Genomic DNA, 22,319 nt, shown 5'->3' with positions numbered 1-22,319 from the left:
AAGCGGACGAGTGAGGTGACCACTCGACCAACCAAATTGATTATTAGTAATTTATTCTTAATTAGACGCCCACGTGCTTTCAACTGTTAAAAATGAGTTTTTCATTTTACGTGATTCTCTTACTGTAGAGAGGAAAATAATTTGACTAAATAGTAAATAAGAAGCCAAGCCAAACTCTATATAAGGTGATTCAAATGCTAGTAATTAATCATCACAAACACACAATTAGTTTCACTTGCAATCATAAAAAAAATTAAAGATCATGGCTTCACACATAATTAACAATGGTCTCAAAGCATCAAATGAGATCTTTGAAGGCCAAATTCACTTGTACAAACACATGTTTGCATTCTTAGATTCTCTTTGCCTTAAGTGGTGTGTGGATCAAAGAATACCAAACATAATCCAGAACCATGGTCAACCTATGACTCTTCATGAGTTGGTTTCCAAGTTACAAGTTCCATCACTACCAGAAACACGGTAGTTTACCACGGGAAAATACTCACGAACAAAAAACAGTGGCAAATTTTCATGATTGTCGTAATCACTTGCAACGTTTTGCTTTTCCGTGGTTAAATTATGCGAAAGTTTTTCACGTTCTTGTTTATCTGTGGCCAATTTGAATTGGACTCTCTCAATTACCACAGACCCAATGCTCACCGTGACGAAATCAAACAATGTCTATTTTTAAATTACGCGCTTCTAGTGTTTCCTTCCATCTCTTTCAAAAATTTTATAGGCAGTTCCTATTTTTTCCAAATTTAAACTTTAATAATAAATTTCAATTTTTAAGGGTGCAGATTTATCAAGTTTGTCGATGATTTTTTCTCTCTCCTTGCCAGCCATTTTCAATTGATAAGATATGCATTAGTTGGAATAATATAAAAAGAGTACATACTTATAACTCTAATTAATTGAGAATGAATGATAAAAATATAAAATTCATAATAGAAAGAATACATTTTTTTTGTCCCTAATTTATAATATGTATTAATTTTCTTAAATTTTATTTTTTTATTTTTTATTTTTTTATTAATTTAATAAAAAAATATCCGAAATAAGTTAACGTAGGTTTATTTTCGAAATAGTTACAAAATTTTTAATATTTTTTTTCTCGGGCAATCTTTTTTTATTTTTTTAAATCCGAGTCAAAATCCATAATCCTAATTAGTATATACCGTCTTTGAAATATGATATATAATTATAATTTTATATTTTTTTATCATAGTTAACTATTAATTTAAATTAAAAATCTTAATTACTTTACTGAAATAAATTCAAATGAACGTTTACAATACACAAGTGAAATTTTGGGCGGAAAAAAATAACTTTCACTTAGCACCAAAGTAAAGCCCACTCACTAGAAAATCGGAAGAACTCTCTCACATGTTCAGACTATTATTCAGTTTCTCCGTATCCTTAGTAAATTTAGCATTGAGTAACCGAAGATGCATTAGTTTTTTTTTGGTGACTAGAAGATGCATTAGTTGAAATAGTATAAAAAGAGTACATACTTATTGCTTTAATTAATTGAGAATGAATGTTAAAAGTATATATAAAATTCATGATAAAAAAGAGTACATTTTTTTTGTCTCTAATTTACAATATGCATTAATTTTCCTAAATTTTATTTTTTTATTTTTTTTATTATCTTTTTATCAATTTAGTAAAAAAAATATACAACATAAATTAAAAATGGTATATATTATAATTTATATTTTTTTATAGTTAACTATTAATTTAAATTAAAAATCTCAATTACTTGACTGAAATAAATTCAAATGAACTTTTACAAGTGAAATTTTGGGCGGAAAACTTAAAAGTAATTTTCACTCAGCACCAAAGTAAAGCCCACTCACTAGAAAATTGGAAGAACTCCCTCACAGGTTCACACTATTGTTCAGTTTCTCTATATCCTTAGTAAATTCAGCGTTAAGTCTCCAAAGAAGGTCCCAAAATAGCAGAAATCAAGATTTTGCAGGCAATCCTGAATTACAAAGAAAAATGGAAGGAACCCTAAGCAGCCCTTTTTTATGTTTATCTAATATTCTCTTGGATCTTTACTTTTTTTTTTATTTAAAAGACTATTTTTTTTACCATTCACTAATTCTTTCCCAATGTAGGAACTAGATCTGCGTGTATCAATGCTGCAACTTTGTCTCTTGTCGATGCTGGGATCTTCATGCAAGTTTGTGTTTTCTTTTAAATTGTTCAACTTTTAATTTAGCTTTGTAGCTTTGTAATTATTGAAACTTATATGAATATAGATAAATTTAAACTAAGTAGAAGACAGTGTTAAAGGTCCTGATACCAACGTTGAATAAAGTTGCACTTCTTTAAATTATTATCTGTGTTCTCACAATTTCCGAGTACATAGTATCTAATTATCTATTTCTTTGTATTCTCAATAGCATTTTTGCTTTAGTGTTTGTTTCAATATTTAAGCTGCTAATGGATGAATATGTGAATAATGGTAACTTAGGGTAATGGATGGATGTTGCCATGGAACAAGGGACACTTACCTGGGAGGTCCGCATAAAAGTTTTATTCGATAGTTACCTGGTAAGCTCAACTTTTTACTTTAAAATATTGACCTTAGTAATTTCTAACACAATTTTATTTTTACTTTAAGTTCTTTTTCGCTAAATGGTTTTGATTGCAATCCAATATCTCGTTAATAGTATTCGTTTGTCTCGTTAAATAATATTATAGTTAAGTTTTAATATGAGAAAATATCATTAATATCACTCTCTATTTTATCTTTATTCTTGACAGGCTTGCTTATTTACTTGCATGAAGCAATTGAATTGAAAGTTGTTCACTAGGATATCAAGTCTATCAATATATATATTGATTGATGACGAGTTCAATAAGATGTTTTATGTTGTGAAAATGAAAACTCAGCATTATTGGGTATGCATTTCTACTTTTTTTTAATTACATTAAAATATTATTTTAAATAATGTCTTGGGACTTTTTTTTTCATGAATTAAGAGATAACACAATCTTATTTGAATGTTTTTGCAGGTATTCCAATGAAGACGTTAGAGATCTAATAATGATACATTCTGATACTTGATTTTGTAATAGTTTAAACTCATTTAGTTCAGGATATTTGCTTTTTAACACTGTTACTTAAATTTCATATTTTTATTACTAAAAATATTACTTATATGGATATAGCTAATCTTTTTAATTTTGTATAATATAATTTTGTTCTAAGTAGCATCTTTATTTTATATATATATTTTTTTTAATTTATCTTTTATGATTAGCCACGGAAAAATCGTGGCTAAATAACCCAACAATGTTTAGCCACAGAAAAAATGTGGCAAAAAAGCCCAGCTTACCAATATTAGCCACGGAAAAAATGTGGCAAAAAAGTCCAGCTTACCAATATTAGCTGCGGAAAAATTGTGGCAAAGCTATATTTGTTGGTTACACTGTTGTCATTTAGCTACGGTTTAGAGTGTGGCCAATAACGTAAAAACCGTGGCTATTCAGATGTCTCCACGGATCATAAATTTGTGGCTAACTGGACAAAAACCGTGGCTAACTGAAAAGGCGTCGCCCTTGTTAGCCACAGAAATGTATTCGTTGCTAAAGCTTAATCGCTACGGAATTTCTTGATTTTAGCCACGGTTTTTTCCGTGGCTAATCACCGCATTTCTGGTAGTGCATTAGCTAAGGTTAGTGGTGTGCACCGTTTAATGCGTTATCTTGCACACATTGGATTCTTTGACATAGTAAGAATTATCCAAGAAAATCAAGAAGAAAAGGAAGCATATGCTCTTACTTGTGTCTCAAAGCTCCTTGTTAGAGGTAGTGATCATTGTTTAGCTCCAATGGTTGACCTTGTTCTTGACCCAACTATCTCAAGTTCATACCATCAACTTGGGAAGTGGGTTCATGATGAGGGGAATCAAACACCATTTGCCATGGCATTGGGTACAGGTATGTATGTATTACAATGTTTTGTTTGGATTTAAATTAGTGTATATTTTTAATGTAGTAGTATACTCTTTTTCTTTTAGTAATTGAGTTTTACTAAAAAAAAGTTTTTTAATACAAAAATATTTAAAAAATAATATAAAATCAACTTAAAATAGTTTAAAATTATATTATTTAATATTTTAATTATTATTTATTTTATTTTATATTCTTAATTACTACTGAAATAATTGACCTATTAATAATGTAACTTTAATCTAACTAGAGTGGTTAGTAAGAGTTAACAAGAATTAAATTATAACTAACTAGTTAGGTGGTTAGATATTAGTTAATTCTACCATCATATACACTCTGCTAAGGTAAATTAACTAAGTTACCCCTTATATACTAATATTAAACATAATATACATATAATTATAGATATTATATACATAAAATTATATATATTAAATTAAATAAGATAATTTTCACTTATTGTATATAAGACCAACTTTGTTTTGTTAAAGTGTAGTGGTTAATTATGTCTTTTCTATTGTTTGTTTTGTTTTTGTGATCTCTTGTTTATAATTTTTTTTCTTTGGAGCCTGTGTTTTCTGCTTCATTCATCTATCAAGCTTAACTATATAAAAAAAAAAGCAATAAAAAAACAATTATTTACACAAAAATTTTAGTTTGTATATTAAAATCAAACTTTTAATTAAATATAATTTTAATTTATACAGTAAAGTTAATTTGCATAAAATCAACATGTTGAAAGTTGATACTATATAATAATATTTAAATAATTGTTTTCTTGTTTTCTATATTTTCCTAACAGATATTTGGGACTTTCTTAACAAAAACCCTACACATATGAAATACTTCAATGATGCAACTGCTAGTGACTCTCAAATCATAAACTTGGCGTTGAGAGATCATGGTGTTGTCTTTGAAGGATTGGAATCAATTGTAGATGTTGCTGGAGGAACTGGAATGGTAGCCAAGTATATCTCTCAGAATTTTTCACATTTGAAATGCATAGTTTTTGATCTTCCACAGGTTGTGAAAAATCTTAAAGGAACCAACAATTTGAGTTATGTTGGTGGAGACATGTTTCAATCTATCCCTAAAGCTGATGCAGTTCTACTTAAGGTATATATATGTTTCATCAAATCTAAGAATAAATGCATGGTGACAAAGATTAGAGAAAATTATACTTTTTATCGCTTTGACAAAAATTTTAAAAATATTCGTAAATTTTATTTTGTTTTAATTTTGTCTTAAAAATTTTTTATTTGCATCAAATATATTCTTAATGGCTAATTTTTAAAAAAATTTAAAACCAATTCAATAACAATTTCATAAGAACAACATTCAACATAAGTAAAATCAAACATAATTTTCATGCATTATTATTAGATTGATTTTAAATTTTTTGAAAATTTAGCTGTTGAGAGTATATTTGATACAGATCAAAAATTTTTGGAACAAAATTAAAACAAAATAAAACTTAGGAATATTTTTAAAATTTTTGCTAAACTTTAGGGACAAAAAGTATATTTTACCCTAAAGATTATTATTATTATTATTATTTTAAAAAAATTAAAGTTATGTATGATTTTTTTAAGTTGTTTTCTTTTTGTTTTTCAGTGGATTTTACATGATTGGGATGATGATAATTGCATGAAGATATTGAAAAAATGCAAAGATGCTGTTTCTTCAAGTAATAATAAAAGAGGAAAAATAATTATTATAGATATCGTGATAGATGATGAAAAAAAGGATCAGCCTGAAATTACTCAAGCAAAGCTTCAATTGGATTTAGTGGTGACAGCATATTATAATGGAAAAGAAAGAACCAAAGAAGAATGGAAGAAACTCTTCATGGAAACAGATTGTCAAGACTATAAAATTTCACCTTTAACCGGACATATGTCTCTTATTGAGATATATATTTAAACACTAAAGTAATGGTTAAATGAAATAAATAAAGTTGTAATGTCTTGATGAATAGTTTTATATATAATATATTGGACTATGCTACGTGTACACTAAAGTCAGCTATCAGTATAAAATATATGTTGAAATATAAATATATATTGAAAATAAATTAAATCACACATATGTATTTATATACAAATATATTGATAACTTATTTTAGTGATTGATTTTGATGTATGAATAATATTTTTGTAATATATATATATATATATATATATATATATATATATATATATATATATATATATATAATGGTGAAAGCTAAGCCAATGCCTTGAGTGATTTTGGACGCTATGTACTGAATAAAGTTAAGGTTTATGTTATGCAACAATGTCATTTTGAATTTTGAATTGAGATCCTTGAGCTTCATAGCTACTTCTACCTTCACACCACTTACATACTCGTTCTTCCACTGAAATCAGTGAGTTATTTCAAGCAAATATTCATTTACCGAAACAAGAATTTTGATTGAACTAAGTTTATTCTTCGATTGCATCACCTTAGTTTTAATTTGAGAAGAGAAATGAAATTATAAAAATGCGTTTGGTTTGCATTTTTTTTTTTTTCAGTATTTTCTATTTTTTAGATTTTTTAAAAGAAAAAGTGACATAAAGTAAAAACAGAAAATAAGATTTTATTGTCACTATTTTTATTTCTTTTTTTACAAAATTCAAAACATAAAAAATATTAAAAATAAAAAACATAAATCAAACATATCCTAACTTTTTCTATATATGAAAAGTGAATACACAACCAAGAATGGCTTTGCCATTGAGGCAAGGATTCAAGATTTGAGGAGAGGATCTTGTTTCTTTCATTTTACATATTCAAGATTTATGATTCCACTAGCTTCTGATGTGAGGAACTTCTTTGAAATTCCATTTCCGGTTATGTGACTCATCAAATAATCGTTTTCTTTAATTGTTGATTCAATTTGATCTTTTTATTGCAACAAATTATTTTTATCGAACTTCATTGAAATTGGAATTGCTGTAAATGTTACAAAAGCTATGGTTAGAGATCAAGTTATGATACCATGAAAAATATTAGACTTGAGTCTGACAGAGAGAATAGCAAAAAAATGACTTGTAAAACTCTAACTAATTTCATTAACTAATAATAACAACTTAACTAAATTGAGCTGACTAAGCATAGCTAACTAACTTCTAGAATCATTCTCTGATTTTACATGCTAAATAATATACTACCAAAGTAATTCTTTGTCTTTAAAAAGATGAATGCTAGATAGTTCGTTTATAATAATCCGATGCTAACTTATTGAAAATGATGGTATACGAAACTAGCTAGCATCAAGAGATTCTAGTTAGGTCGTCAAAATAGCTTAAATTCGTCAAACTAACAAGTTTATTCATTTAAACAGAAATTTTTATTTTTAAAACTTAGTCTATTTAAATTTTAGATTTAATGGTTTCATCCCGATTAATCCAAAAAATAACTAGTTAAACTAAGTAGTTCATTTAACAAAATAAAATAAAATAAACTAGCCTACAAAATAAACAGTCGACTCATTTAATTTTTTTTCATTTTCTACAAATAATTTTTTTTTTATTCAATCCAAAAATCTGACCTGGCTCACTAACAAATTTTGTTTAAAATTCTTGGTAAGAAAATGATATTGTTTGTTAAAAAAAATTAGCTTAAAATTTTTTAACTAATTTTTTAGAAAATAAACCAATCAATCCGTTTAACCCATTAGATAAGGCACAAATGCTTTGGACTTAAAAAATTAAAACTCAAATAATAAAAAATAAACAGACTAACTCGTATAATTCACAAATTTAAAAAGGGGATACTCCCATAAAAACACGTAAAATGTCTTTTTGTAAAGACGTTTACGTGTCACATTATTGTTGGATGTATTAATGAACTGGTTATTTTTAAATTTTTTAACAAATTTGAATAAAACCGATATTTTTATTGCAATAACAATAAATTTAATTTTTTTTAAGAATTTAATTATATTTTTTAATTTTTAAAAATTTAAATGTCCACAAAATAAAAAGTTAGAAATATATTTATCTTTTTATCAAAAATTTAAAAATATTTCGTTTAGATTATGTAATTCGATCCAATCAAATCGGATTTAATAAATATAATGCAGACCATTAAATTTATTATTGTTACTATAATAAATTAATTTTTTTTAATTTATTAAAAAATAAATTATTAACCAGTTTAATAAAACACATATAAACGTCTTAAAAAAAAGATTTTAATTGTGTTTATTAAAGTGGTTCCTATTTAAAAAAGCCAAACCTAAATTGATGAAGTTGGACCGTTTGACCGCTCTAATTCTATTGCCTTGGTTTCTCGGTAAATGTGTGTATTTGCCTTGTATGCTTGTGTTTATAGTTTAATTTCAACTAGTTTCTGCCTTATATAATATATATTGTTAAGGACGACATCATTATATTTTTTAATTTTTCTTTAGAATATCAAGTGTTACTAATTAATTATTGAAACATATTAAAATTAAAAAGTGATCAATTTGCTATTATTTAAAAGAATATTAAATACCAATTTTTCTTTCTTAGTTTAATTAAAAAATAATATATTTGACATAATTTTTTAAAAAAAAAATTACATTAATAAAAAAAGATATATTAAAGAATATTAAAGACCAAGCTTTTTGTGTGGCGAGCTATTCATGAAGGTATCCCTGTGAACCAGCGGTTTCCGAGTAGATTTCCCAATTTCTCTGCCAATTGCCCTAGATGCAGAATAGAACCAGAATCAATTGTTCATAGCTTAATAAATTGCCCCCAATCACTTAAAGTATGGCAGGAACTTAATTTAATGAACTCACCTTCCTTGGAGTTAAGTCTCTACCGATGGTGCCAAGAAATTGTTGGGTGAAGAACGCGGTTACAGAGTTCTTTGAAGCTCACCCATAATGTTTCTTCTTCCCGTTCCTTTTTTTATCTCTTTCTTTCTATGTTGTAATAAGGTTGGTACTTATCACTTCTTTTATTAGTTGTCCAAATTGGACCTATTATTTCTGATATGTAATCTATACCTCGGCCACCCATAAAAGTCGAAACAAAAACAATAAGGTCGGGCCCGCATATTTAAAGATAAGAAATGTGTTCAACAAAATCTGATCTCCCAAAAAGGAACACAATAACCAACCTACAACTTTGGATTTATCCGCAACAAACGAGTGAAGCAGCATCTATAAAGCCGAGTACATATCTTCAGCTAAGGATCAGGTTTTAGTTTCAGTGTTATATTCGCTTGATATACTCACTAAAACTCTTTATTAACTTGAGCGTGAGAATATCTTTTGCAGGTATTTCTGTTGCGGTGTTCAGTCCTAACCGACGTATAATTCTTCCTCTCTGACGACACCCTGCTTGAAATCGCTATAGCTTGGCCACCCCCAGTGCACGGACAAATCAATTTCCCTTTGGAGATCAATAAAATTTTTTTAGATTTTTTTTCGTTTTATACTTAAAATTTTTTTAGAATTTAAGATTAAATTCTAGACTTTTCAATCATAAAACCTTTGATATCATCATAACATAAAATAATCCTTTCTTTTTAATTTTTGATTAAGAATATCCGAGTTCATCATTATAACTATCATCGTCATCATGGCATCATTTTCATTATTCATTAGTGGCCGTGAAGCAGATGAGATCTTTGAAGGTCAAGTTCACTTGTATAAACACCTTTTTGCCTTCTTTGACTCTCTTTGCCTTAAGTGGTGTGTTGACCAAAGCATACCAAACATAATCCACAGCCATGGTCAACCTATGACTCTTCATAAGTTGGTGTCAACTTTGAAAGTTCCACTGGCTAAGGTAAGTGGTGTGCACCGTTTAATGCGTTATCTTGCACACAATGGATTCTTTGACATGGTAAAAATTAACCAAGATGAAGAAGAAAAGGAAGCATATGCTCTTACTTATGTCTCAAAGCTCCTTGTTAGAGGTAGTGATTATTGTTTAGCTCCAATGGTTGACCTTATGCTTGACCCTACTTTCTCAAGTTCATACCAACAACTTGGGAAGTGGATTCATGATGAGGGAAATCAAACACCATTTGCCGTCGCCATGGGAACAGGTATGAAATATTTCTTTCCGTTTTGAATAAATGTCTATTTTTAAGTTCCATTTTTGGTCTTAATAAATAACATAATAAGATAAAAAAAACGATAATAATTTGTTAATTATTGAACCGGTCTAATTTTTTAGTTGTTAACTAATTTAAAATAATAAAATTGTTCATATATAAATATATTATCTTATTATATTCAATTTAATTTTTTAGTTGTTAACTAATTTAAAGTAATAAAATTTTTCATATATAAATATATTATCTTATTATATTCGATTTAATTTCGATCGAACTTTGATTGAGTTTTTAAATTTTTAAATTTTTAAATTTATTGATTAAATGATTGGTTTAATTTTTAGATCTTTGATATTTGGTCCACGACTTTGTTATTGATAAAAAAGCCATGTAAATAAAGACGTTTAAAATATTTTTTTAAAGATGTTTTTTAATAATTAAAATTCAACTTATATAATCGATTAAATTGTGTTATTTATATTAAAATTAGACTAGAGAAATCAATTTGACTGAAAAATCAGTAAATCAAATCTTATTATAAAAAATTACTAAAATACTCCTATTATATATATTAATTTTAAAAACCCTAAATCCTAATGTTATGCTAGTATAGAGAGAAGAGAAGGGTTAAGATTTAGAATTCTATATATATATATAGAAGTATTTTAAATAATTTTTTATAATAGCGGTGTTATAGTCATTTTTACAAAAAAAAATAATTTAGATCGATTCAAAATTTAGTTTGTCGATTTTTTAGTCAAATTGATTTGTCTGGTCTAATTTTGACAAAAATAATACAGTTTAATTGATTACGTGTGTTAAATTTTAATTGCTAAAAAATATCTTAAAAAAATATTTTAAGTATCTTTATGTGAGTAATTGCTAAAATGTATCTGAAATGAAATTTACTTTCATCCACCTTTCACTTATAAGTTAGCTGGCAAAGGATTTAATGGTCCTAAAACGTTTGGACCATTAAATGGTCCCATAACAAAACATTTTCTTTAAGTTTTTCAATCACTGCTAAATAGTCTATTTTTAATTTTAATTACAAATTAATCCCATATATTTTATTTAATCATAAAAACTATTTTTTATTTTATAAATTATTATTTTATCATTCATCTATTATGTTTATTAATAATCAAAAACAAAAACATTAGATCTTCCGTTGATATGATAGTAACAATTTTTTGGCAATCCCAATCGATTAAAAGTTTATCTTTGATCCATTATATCCGTCGAAGATTTTGAAATCGTATTTCTTAAAAAATCAATCAATTGGATTAACAAAACAATCGATTAAATTTCAGATTTCTCGTAACTCAATATTGTTGAGTTGAAATATTCACATTGTTGTTTCTTCTATTCTGGATTTCCAAACAGATATTTGGGACTTTCTTAGCAAAAATCCCAAACAGATGAAATACTTCAATGATGCAACTGCTAGTGACTCTCAAATCATAAACGTGGCATTGAGAGATCATGGTGTTATCTTTGAAGGGTTGGAATCAATTGTAGATGTTGCTGGAGGAACTGGAATGGTAGCCAAGTATATCTCTGAGACTTTTCCACATTTGAAATGCATAGTTTTTGATCTTCCACAGGTTGTGAAAAATCTTGAAGGAACCAACAATTTGAGTTATGTTGGTGGGGACATGTTTCAATCTATCCCTAAGGCTGATGCAGTTCTACTTAAGGTAATATATATTTCATCAAATATAAGAATAAATGGTGATAAAGATTATTATTTTTATTTTTAAAAAAGTTATATATGATTTTTTTTAATTGTTTTGTTTTTGTCTTCAGTGGATTTTACATGATTGGGATGATGATAATTGCATAAAGATATTGAAAAAATGCAAAGATGCTGTTTCTTCAAGTAATAATAAAAGAGGGAAAATAATTATCATAGATATTGTGATAGATGATGAAAAACAAGATCAGCCTGAAATTACCCTAGCAAAGCTTCAATTGGATTTAGCGGTGATAGCAAATAATGGAAAAGAAAGAACCACAGAAGAATGGAAGAAACTCTTCATGGAAGCAGAGTGCCATCAAGATTACAAAATTTCACCTTTAACCGGACATATGTCTCTTATTGAGATATATATTTAAACACTAAATGTTGTGATACATTTAATAATGGTTAAATAAATAAAGTTGTAATGTCTTGATGAATAGTTTTATATATAATATGTATATCTACTAAATAATGGTGAAAGGCAATGCAACGTGTGTCTTGAATGATTTTAGGTTCTATGTATTAAATAAAGACAAAGTGTATGTTATGCAACAATTTCATTTGAATTTTACTGTGTGATACTTGCTTCATCTCCTTTCCGAGTTTAATTTGTAGTTTTTGAGGAAGTGTTATATTTTTTAATTTTGATATTGAAAAAATTGATGTGTTATTCATTATTAATGGGATTTTGAGTATTATTTAGAGTGTGAAAGACGATTGTTAATAAATTGGAGGATCTAATTTAGTTAGACATAAATTGGAAGCTAGAGTTTTTTAAATCCTCAATTTTGACCCATTAATTTGGGTTTTTAAATTTTTTTTATTTTTTGAAATACAAAATTTACCCTCCAATTTGTTACACACTCAACAACCCATAATAACGCATAACACGTAGTGAAAATCCATTAAAAAAAGTCGAAGTATTAGCCCATATTCTAATAATAATCTTTATTAGAATAGAAATTCTATAATATATTATGAAATCATCATCACTCCTTATAAAAAATTTTAAGTTGATAAAATATGACATAAATAGATATATCTAATAATATAATAATTAGAAAAAATTTCACTCCCCTATCCTACGAGATACTAAAATATGACACTTCATTTCCCTCTATTTTATAAATGTACATTCTCCTCCCTTCTAACTTTTAAAAAATCTCCTATTTAATCCATTTTAAATTTTTTGTGTTAACTAATATTAACTTTATCCATTTTTTAAGAAAAAATAAATTATTTTTTGAAAAAATACTTATTAACAAAAAATTTATTTTTTATTATTAAGTTTTACTTACCAAAATACCCTTTAATAAATTATTCTTTTATTGATTAAATTGTATTCTTACCAAAATATTTTAAAAAAAATTAATAATTAAATTATTTTTTTCTAAGATACCTACCTTCAATAATTTTTTAATTATTAAATTACGATTTTACTAAAATTTTTGTTAACAATTATTTTTATATTTAATATTAATTTTTTGATATCAATATATATTATTTTAATATTAAATAAAAAAATTTTATCACTGTTAATATGTATAACAATTAATATATATTGATATTAAAAAATAATTTTACTAAAATTTTTTATTTAATGTTATAATATATATAGATATCGAAAAATTAATAGTAAAATATAAAAAAATTGTTAACAAAAATTTTGGTAAAATTATAATTTAATAAATAAAAAATTATTGAAAGGTATTTTAGAAAAAAATAATATAATTATTAAATTTTTTTAAAAATACAATTTAATCAATAAAAAAATAATCTATTAAAGGATATTTTGGTAAGAAAAATTTAATAATAAAAAATATAATTTTTGTTAATGAGTATTTTTTTAAAAAATATTTTTTTTGCTTAAAAAATGGATAAAGTTAACATTAGTTAACATAAAAAGTTTAAAATGGATTAAAGAGGATGTTTTTTAAAAGTTAGAAGGAAGAAAAATGTACATTTATAAAATAGAAGAAAGGGAGTGTCATTTTAACATTTCGCAGGAGAGGGAAGTGGAATTTTCTCTAATAATTATTGTTTATGGGTTAGTCTTGTGATGTAAACTCTTTTTATAAAAAGACTTGGCTCACAAAAAAAAATATTTCATGCAAAGACTACGAATATTTTAATCCTTACTTCTCTACAAGTTGATATATACATTATTAATTTATTATTGACTAAGACTGGTATGTACATCATGAACCATTGAACCTTGACATAATTATTGTTTACGACAAATTGGTTTTCTAATAAACTCTATTTGATTTGTTACTCTGTAATTTAAAATACCAGTTGATATAAATTAAAAAAAAAATATTGGCTAAAAGTATGTTATTAGTTACACTGTTAGACTAAAAATATTTAACTGTTAATTAAAAATATTAACCAATATAAAATAAAAGAATTATACTATGTGTACACTAAAATCAGCTATCAATATAAAATACATACTAGAATATAAATATACGTTGAAAATAAATTAAATCATACATATATTTATACACAATACATTAGTGAATGATTTTAATAACTGATTTTAGTGTACAAATAATATTTTTGAAAATAAAATTATTAACTCTTGAACTTTTTTGTACATATATAATTTTCAATTGTATATTTTTCGTTAGTTACGTTAATTATAGATTTATTTTTAAATGACCGTTCTAATAGATTGTATTGAAGTTGACAAGAATATTATATATATTTAAGGATGAGGAAAAATATAAATTATGACTTAAAATGAACTAAGAACACAATTCCATTTACTTGAATTGAAAGAGAAAAATTACAAAATTGGAGGGGAACATGGCCATAGCTGATAGCTTCACCTTGATTACACCTCTCTATTCTTTAATCATAAGAATAATTGTCTATAAATGAGTGAGCATCATGTTGGACATATGACTTGAGATGCTAAAGGACAAGTTAAGATTGGTTAAGTCTAATATCAAGAGTTTAATAATATAGTAGTTGGTATAATAAAATTAGTGGTTAAAGCAATTGTCACGACCAAGGTCTTTTTATAACAAATATATGTATCAATCATCCATCAAAGTATTGCAAGTAGCGAATAATATATTCCAAAGTCACCAAGCAAGTTCATGAATCAATCCACTAACTATCTCATTATTGATATCCACACTGCTTCACTGCTTCTTTGATTTGAATTGTTGTATATTACATCATGGCCGATGATGGAGCGGCCGGGGCGGCGTCTTCTTCATCGTCACTGGCACCGTGTGTAACACCCTAATGTTTTTAAAATGAGTTAAGTTTTATTTGGGTTATATTCAGTAGTAGCTGATACTTAAAATCTTGTAAAACTTTTCTTTTAAAACAAATATAAAATCATTTATATATAAAAATATTAAATAACTAGTTTTTATTAAAATAGTTACTAGTTGAAAAATATAAGTGGATCTGAAAATACTAACATGAAAAACGGACATGCTAAACTATGAAGGCATAACAATGACAAGCTTTACTCATACCAAATGATTATAACAACAAACATCATAGTTACAATATGCAATCACTCAATAAAATAAAGCAAGACACACAGAAAATCCTAATTCCCTTAATTTGTATAACTATAGCTAAAACAATCGCATATTCTTCCTTCTTAAGGTAAACGTTTAATGTTTTGTATCGCTATCTACGTCGTCAATAGCTTACTCCCACTAGTGCACTTGTCTTTTCACCTCAACTGCTTCGTACTGCATCGTTCCTGAAGATGGTACAGAGAGAAGGGTGAGAAACAAAAATTTCTCAGTAGTTTATCTAGGATTCAGCAGTCTAGTAATGGAATTAGTGATGTGACAATCCCAAAGTTGAAAGCTCACAGGGGCCGAGCAAAGAAAGAGGTAGGGTTTTATCTGAAATGAATTTGCCTCATTGTGCATCCCTCGTGTATTGCTTGTTTCGAAGTGGGGCTTAGATTCCAGTGGCGGAACTTGAAACAAAATTTTGGGGGGTCAGATAGAAAATAATTGTCAAAATATTTTTGATATGAACCACATTTAAGATAAGCTCGTCTAATCTCATTTCTCTGGTTTGGGTGATATTGCCAAATTTAAAGCCGTTTCTCAAGATCTCGTTCCAAAAAGTTAAGGTTAAAGTCATCAGATGTAACTTTTTGAACTTTTGAATGTTATATCTCACTTTTTTTGTGATTCATTAAAGTAGAAGAACTATCTACATGTGTTGATATTGTAAAAGTTATATGTTCTCCTTCTTAAATATTAGCCTTCCTCTTAAAAAATGTATCAATTCTTTGATTTTTCATTATTATTTTATATAAAAATTTGAATATATATCCTGTAAAATATGTAAAGAAGAAGTTAGAAAGACAAATATTAAAATTTATAATATTTATTAAATTTTTTTATCAATTTATACAAATACAATAATATTAATACTTATTGAATGTTCTATTATTTTTTATCATATAAAAAATTAAATTAAATAAATAGTAAAATATAAAATAATATTAAATTAAATAAATACAAAATATCTAATTTTTTATATTTGAACTTAAAGATAGAGAGAGTGTTATTTATTGAACTTATTAGATACTTTAAGTCATAGTAAAGTATTTAAGCCAATTGAACTATTTTTTATCTTTTAAAAAAATACTACTAAATTTTTTATAAAAAGTTTGGGAGGGCCATGGCTCTCCTTTGTCTGAACTAAGCTCCACCACGGTTAGATTCATTGTACATTATTTCTCAATTACAAGATCAATAATCACCTCTAGTTTGCTCGTAATTCTATATTCTAATATTATGTTATTCATTTCTATATCTTCTTTTATTACTGGACATTATTCTTTTTCATTTAACAATGCAAGCCATTTGTTTTTATAGATACTTGATGATGAGGAGGCGTTTTCCTCGGACTCTGAGGATGAATATTTGACACCAAAAAGATCTAAAAAGAAAGATCGGAGAAAGCATCAGAGGATGTGGACTCTCTCTGAGGTTATCTAAATATGGAGTTGGTAGATGGACGGATATAAAGAGGTTTTCATTTATATATTTTTATTAATTATGCTTACTAATGCTACTAATACAGAACCAGATCATTAACGAATATGTATTTAGATGTTGTGAGTTTGGGATTATTTTACAAATATAAATCACATGGTTACTTATAAGCAAATACACCATAGTGAGTTGGGGTCATGTTGTAAATAATTTAGGCAGCTCCATGAGATGAAACTCTCTTTTGAAAGCTCCATCAAATACTTTGCCTAATAAAATACCTTTCTTTTGGATTCTAAAGTTATGTTGAATTAGTCTTTTTATTTTCTAATGTTTTGAGTGTTTTTTGTTTTTCAGAATTTTATAAAAAAATTAATAAGAATAATAAATCTCTTTTTTTTTCCTTCACAATTTTAAAAACAATATTAAAAATAAAAAACACTTAAAATTTCATATACGTGAAATGTATAATTTGGCTTTTTTTTTGAAAGTCAAATTTAAGTAGAAATGTAAATATAGAAGGGCACGAATAATCAGGAGAATTAGAGAAGATGAAGAACGATTGATTTTTTTATTTTTTTTATATATGTTTTTGTTTTATTGTTTAAATTATTTGAAATTATAAAATTAGGATTAATTGAATTCTAAAATTTGATTAATTTAAAAAGATATTTTTGTTTAATCAATTAAAGTAAGGATGTTTAAGACTTTTTATAAAATTAAATAAAAAATATATTTTTATTTTCATTTAATTAAAGGAGTGTTTTAGTAAAAGTGGTGATATAATATATATTTAAAAAAAGAAAAATTAAATACTGATGTGTAAACTAAATTTCACATGACTTATTATTACTTATTCATATTTTAAACGTATCGGTACGAATAAATTTATCATCTTACCGTAACAAACACCTTTAATTTACTCTAGCCAAATCATCATACCATGCAAACGTGTTATTTCCATCCACATGATGATATCACATATATCTTACATCTATAAATAAAGAAAGAAAACCACACTAAACAACGCATCAAACTAAACCCTAATAATCATCACATACACATTATCTTAGCTTAAACCTAAAATTGAACTTCATCAATTTACTTCACTTTCAAGCCATGGAATCTTCTCTTATTAGCTCTCTACGATTTTGGTATCTCCTTCTCTTACTTGTTGGATTCATCACACCATTTCTCAAATTCCTCAAACACCAAATCACTTCAAAACGCAAACAAACTACATTGCTTCCTCCGGGACCAAAACCATGGCCTATAATTGGTAACCTACCTGAAATGCTAGCAAACAAATCAGCAGCTAGATGGATACATAAGATCATGAGTGATCTAAACACCGAAATCGCATGCATTCGTCTAGGTAACATTCATGTTATTCCCATCACTAGTCCTGAAATTGCTCGCGAATTATTGACAAAACAAGATTCAATTTTCGCGTCGAGGCCTATGAATTGGTCTAGTGAACATGTCTCAAGTGGGTTCTTGAGTACAATATTTGCGCCCTATGGAGAACAATGGAAGAGAATGAAGAGAGTTATGGCCAATGAATTGGTGTCTCCAAGAAGACTCCAATGGCTACAAGACAAGAGGGTGGAGGAAGCCGACAACATCGTTCTCTATGTTTACAATCAATGCAACAAGAATGGTGGCGGTCTTGTGGATACGAGGATTGTGGGACGGCATTATTGTGGTAACATTATTAGAAGGTGGGATATCAATTGAAAAAAAAACTTTTTCTTTTTCTTTTTTAAGTTCAACTAGAAAATTGACTATTTTTTAGTTAATAACAATTAATTTATTTTAATTTATTTTTTTACAATAAATTTTATATTATAAATTTTAAATTTTAAATTTTTAAAAAATATTTTACAATAAAAAATTGAGTAATATTTATTAATTAAAAATAGTTTAATTATTCTGTTGGTCCCTATAATTTTGCACAATTTTTAATTAGATTTCTATACATTTTTCTCTTTTAATTTGGTCCTTGCACGAAATTTTTTTTCAATCAGATCCCTTTTAACAGTAAGACCGAACTAAAAAAATTGGTATAGAAACCCAAAAAAAAGAAAAAAAAAATATAGGAACCATTAAAAAAAAATAGTGCAAGGACTCAATTAAAAAAAATATAAAAACCTTATTAAAAATTTCGTGAAACTATAAAGACCAATAGAGTAATTAAACCATTAAAAATGAGTTAAATCACGCATTTGTATTATGAATAATGTACATGTTGTCGACTGTCTGATATAATTAAATTTCGTGACGGAAATAACAAATATACTAGAAGACAAAAATTATTTTAAAAAATAGACAAATACAGAAACAGACAAAATATTATTTGTTCTAGAAAAAAAAAAGTTGTTCAATTTTTTGGTTAACCAAAATATTATGAGAAATGCAGATACAAAATAGAAATATAACTTTTTTATTTATAATATTTTATATTTAGTGTTTCTATATTTTTATCCGAAAACCCTAGAAAATTTAAACATGAGGCCTTAATAATAAAGAGCTTAATATTTTGAGATTTTTTAAAATTTATTCTTTGCACACATTGAATTGTATTATTATTATTCCGATCCAACAGGTTGGTATTCAATTCAAGGCACTTTGGTAAAGGAAGGGAAGATGGAGGACCCGGATTTGAGGAGGTGGAACATATTGATGCAATCTTCACTGTTTTGAGATACCTCTTTGCATTCTCTATCTCTGATTATGTTGCATGCTTGAGAGAGCTTGACTTGGATGGTCATAAGAAGAACTTGAAGATGGCCACTAAGTTGATATTGAAGTATCATGATCCCTTAATTGAAGATAGGGTTCAGCAATGGAAGAATGGTAAAAGAACATGTGAAGAGGACTTGCTTGATGTTCTAATCTCCTTGAAAGATGCAAATGATAATCCACTTTTGACTCTTGATGAAATTAAGTCTCAAATTATGGTAATAACACTTGATACTCTACTATCTTTATATATTATATTGTATTTTTAACTTTTCAGTGCATAAGTTACACATTTTTAATGAACATTATTAAAGGTTGATATATAATCAAGGTGGAATTAAGAGAAAATGTTTTAAAAAATTACATATTGAGTGCAATGATGAGTATATGAAAGTCTTTTTCAATTCATAAGTAAAACAAGAGTTCTGATGATTTTTACCAAATATCAAATTTAACTTTCATGCGTATATAATATAATTGATGTAAAAGAGTTTTACACATATAATTAATTATGTATTAATATATTATTAACAAAAAGTTTATATTGTTAATGCATTAGATTTTTTTATATAAAAATTCATATACAATTATCTATATATGAAGCTGACTGTTAAAAATTATTAGATAATAATTTAGTTAAATATATCAAATAGTTTAATAATTTTTAACTATTGATTTTATATAAAAATAACTGAATATACATATTCAACTTTTTTTTCAAATAATGTTGAGTTTTCAAATAAAATTAGGGAGAGACATCCATTATTCAATCATATACATGCATATACATAAATCTTCAATTTGATTTTTTGGTGAAAATTTAGATACAGTTAATTTTACGTAATTAAAAGCTGTTAAATAATTTAACTGATTTGATTAAATTTTTATTTAACGATTTTCAATTATCAATCTCACATAAAATTAACGACACCGAGTTTTCACTTTTTAGATTAGTCAATAAATAAAAATTGATGTTCAGGATATGATGATTGCAACCGTGGACAATCCATCGAATGCCTTTGAATGGGGACTTGCCGAGATGCTAAATCGGCCGAAGACGCTCCGAAAGGCGGTGGAGGAATTAGATACTGTGGTTGGCAAGGAAAGACAAGTACAAGAATCAGACATTCCAAAACTCAATTACATAAAAGCATGTGCAAGAGAAGTGTTTCGCCTTCACCCCATTGATGATATCAACACTACCCATGTTTCCATGGAGGACACATTTGTTGCCAACAACACATACTTCATTCCAAAGGGTAGCCACATTGTTCTAAGACGGCAAGGAATCGGACAAAATCCAAGAATATGGGAAGAACCCTTGAAGTTTAAACCCGAACGCCATTTAGAAAAAGATAACAATAATATTGATGGGTTTAAGAATTTGAGTTTAAATGAGCCGAGTTTGAAGTTGATTACGTTTAGCACCGGAAGACGGGGATGTCCCGGAATCAATCTTGGTTCTACCATGACAGTTATGTTGTTTGCTAGAATGTTACATGGCTTCAATTGGAGTGTGCCACCCAATGAAACAACCATTGACCTCTCCGAAACAGAAGGAGGTACCATAAAAGCAAAGCCACTCATGGCATTTGCAACGCCGCGGTTGCCGGCGGAGGTTTATGGAGTTTCTACTTAAGTTATTATTATGGAAATGTTCGATCGGTAATAAAAAGAATTAGCCAAAAACAAGTTAGATTTAAGGTGAAAATTCAGATAGAGTCGACTACGTAAAGTTGATAGTTGAGAGTCGTTAAATGATTTGACTGATTTGACTAAATTTTCATCTAATAATTCTTAACTATCAACTTCACGTGAAGTTGACTGCACCTAAATTTCTACCTAGATTTTGTTTTATTTAATATTTATTAATTATTATTAAAATTAATAAATATTAAATAAAATAAGTTTAGGCTAATTTTTTCTTTCTCTAGCATTAACGATATAAATATCTGATTAAGTAATTAAGACAGTAATAATGTGTAAAACATGTGTTAAACTAGTTTTAGGGGTGAAATCATGTGCTCCCAAAATAGGTGATAAATTATAGTTTCTATTTTAAAGGTATGTAATTTTTTATGAAACAGTTAATTCTTGAAATATTTTTATTTTAGTGCTTTAATATTTAAAGATTATATACTTTAATCTTTAAGAAATTTTCAGTTGCTCCGATCCGAGAGTAGTTCAGTGCTTAATTTTATCTGATCTATTAATTATATTTCACTTTAGTATTATAAGTTCATTGTTGTTTTTAAATTTAAATAATAAACAAAATGATAAAGTAGAAATTAACGTCGAAATAGTCTTTATTAGTGAGATAAACAAAATAAATAAAGAAAATCCAAAGCGTTCATTTACTGTCAAAATAAAGAAAACCTCTTCCTACATATATAATAAAAAAAAAAAGATAGAAATTTAAGTACGGGTAATTTCATATAAAATTAACAGCTAATAGCTCTTATTAGATGATAATTTAGTCCTTCAACTATCAACTTTACATAAAATTAACTCCTTAAATTTTTAATAATAAAAAAACCTATGTATACTTCAGTTTACGAAAGGCCTTCATATCAAATGTACCAAGTTTTTTAAAATATATTTGTACTAATAAGTAGTTGTGGTCCTATAATTTCGTCTTTATAATTAAAAAAAAAAAGTAAATATTCTAAAAATATTTAAAATCTATCTACGTCAAACATAATAACAAATATTTTAAAATATTCAATTTTTTAGGGACATTTGTTAGTACTAAATATCTAATTGAATATTTTGTGAAAATATAGAAATTTTTAGAATAATTAAACCTATTTTCAAATTATGTA

The 22,319-nt window shown here is 26.6% G+C and overlaps 3 protein-coding genes across 3 annotated transcripts; all 3 read left to right on the top strand.

Moving 5' to 3' along the window:
- The first annotated feature begins 262 nt into the window (after positions 1–262).
- On the top strand, positions 263–5,889 carry LOC148569575 (isoflavone-7-O-methyltransferase 6-like). The gene is made up of 4 exons (XM_088485124.1): positions 263–480; positions 3,677–3,954; positions 4,769–5,082; positions 5,581–5,889. Exons 1-4 carry the CDS (start codon positions 263–265, stop codon positions 5,887–5,889), a joined length of 1,119 nt encoding a protein of 372 aa, XP_088341250.1.
- A 3,131-nt stretch (positions 5,890–9,020) lies between these two features.
- On the top strand, positions 9,021–12,378 carry LOC148569574 (isoflavone 7-O-methyltransferase-like). Its single transcript, XM_088484135.1, has 4 exons — positions 9,021–9,161; positions 9,242–10,017; positions 11,413–11,726; positions 11,836–12,378. The coding sequence occupies exons 2-4, from the start codon at positions 9,546–9,548 to the stop codon at positions 12,142–12,144; spliced, it is 1,095 nt and encodes a 364-aa protein (XP_088340261.1). The 5' UTR covers positions 9,021–9,161; positions 9,242–9,545; the 3' UTR covers positions 12,145–12,378.
- Positions 12,379–17,799: 5,421 nt separating this feature from the next.
- LOC148569573 (isoleucine N-monooxygenase 2-like) lies at positions 17,800–21,524 on the top strand. Its single transcript, XM_088485172.1, has 3 exons — positions 17,800–18,476; positions 19,361–19,715; positions 20,477–21,524. Exons 1-3 carry the CDS (start codon positions 17,875–17,877, stop codon positions 21,134–21,136), a joined length of 1,617 nt encoding a protein of 538 aa, XP_088341298.1. The 5' UTR covers positions 17,800–17,874; the 3' UTR covers positions 21,137–21,524.
- Positions 21,525–22,319: the final 795 nt, after the last annotated feature.

The sequence above is a fragment of the Arachis ipaensis genome, chromosome B4 (assembly GCF_059453495.1).
Source record: "Arachis ipaensis isolate K30076 ecotype BB chromosome B4, ASM5945349v1, whole genome shotgun sequence".
NCBI lineage: Eukaryota > Viridiplantae > Streptophyta > Magnoliopsida > Fabales > Fabaceae > Arachis > Arachis ipaensis.
The sequence above is the reverse complement of the archived record's forward strand: the minus strand, read 5'-3'. Positions and strand labels throughout refer to the sequence as shown.

Coding starts and splice junctions, on each gene's coding strand:
- LOC148569575 (XM_088485124.1), top strand. CDS start 263: ATGGCTTCACACATAATTAACAATGGTCTCAAAGCATCAAATGAGATC. Junction 481..3,676: donor CCATCACTACCAGAAACACG/GTAGTTTACCAC, acceptor CATTTCTGGTAG/TGCATTAGCTAAGGTTAGTG. Junction 5,083..5,580: donor CTGATGCAGTTCTACTTAAG/GTATATATATGT, acceptor TTTGTTTTTCAG/TGGATTTTACATGATTGGGA.
- LOC148569574 (XM_088484135.1), top strand. CDS start 9,546: ATGGCATCATTTTCATTATTCATTAGTGGCCGTGAAGCAGATGAGATC. Junction 10,018..11,412: donor TGCCGTCGCCATGGGAACAG/GTATGAAATATT, acceptor ATTTCCAAACAG/ATATTTGGGACTTTCTTAGC. Junction 11,727..11,835: donor CTGATGCAGTTCTACTTAAG/GTAATATATATT, acceptor TTTTGTCTTCAG/TGGATTTTACATGATTGGGA.
- LOC148569573 (XM_088485172.1), top strand. CDS start 17,875: ATGGAATCTTCTCTTATTAGCTCTCTACGATTTTGGTATCTCCTTCTC. Junction 18,477..19,360: donor TGTGGTAACATTATTAGAAG/GTGGGATATCAA, acceptor CCGATCCAACAG/GTTGGTATTCAATTCAAGGC. Junction 19,716..20,476: donor AAATTAAGTCTCAAATTATG/GTAATAACACTT, acceptor ATTGATGTTCAG/GATATGATGATTGCAACCGT.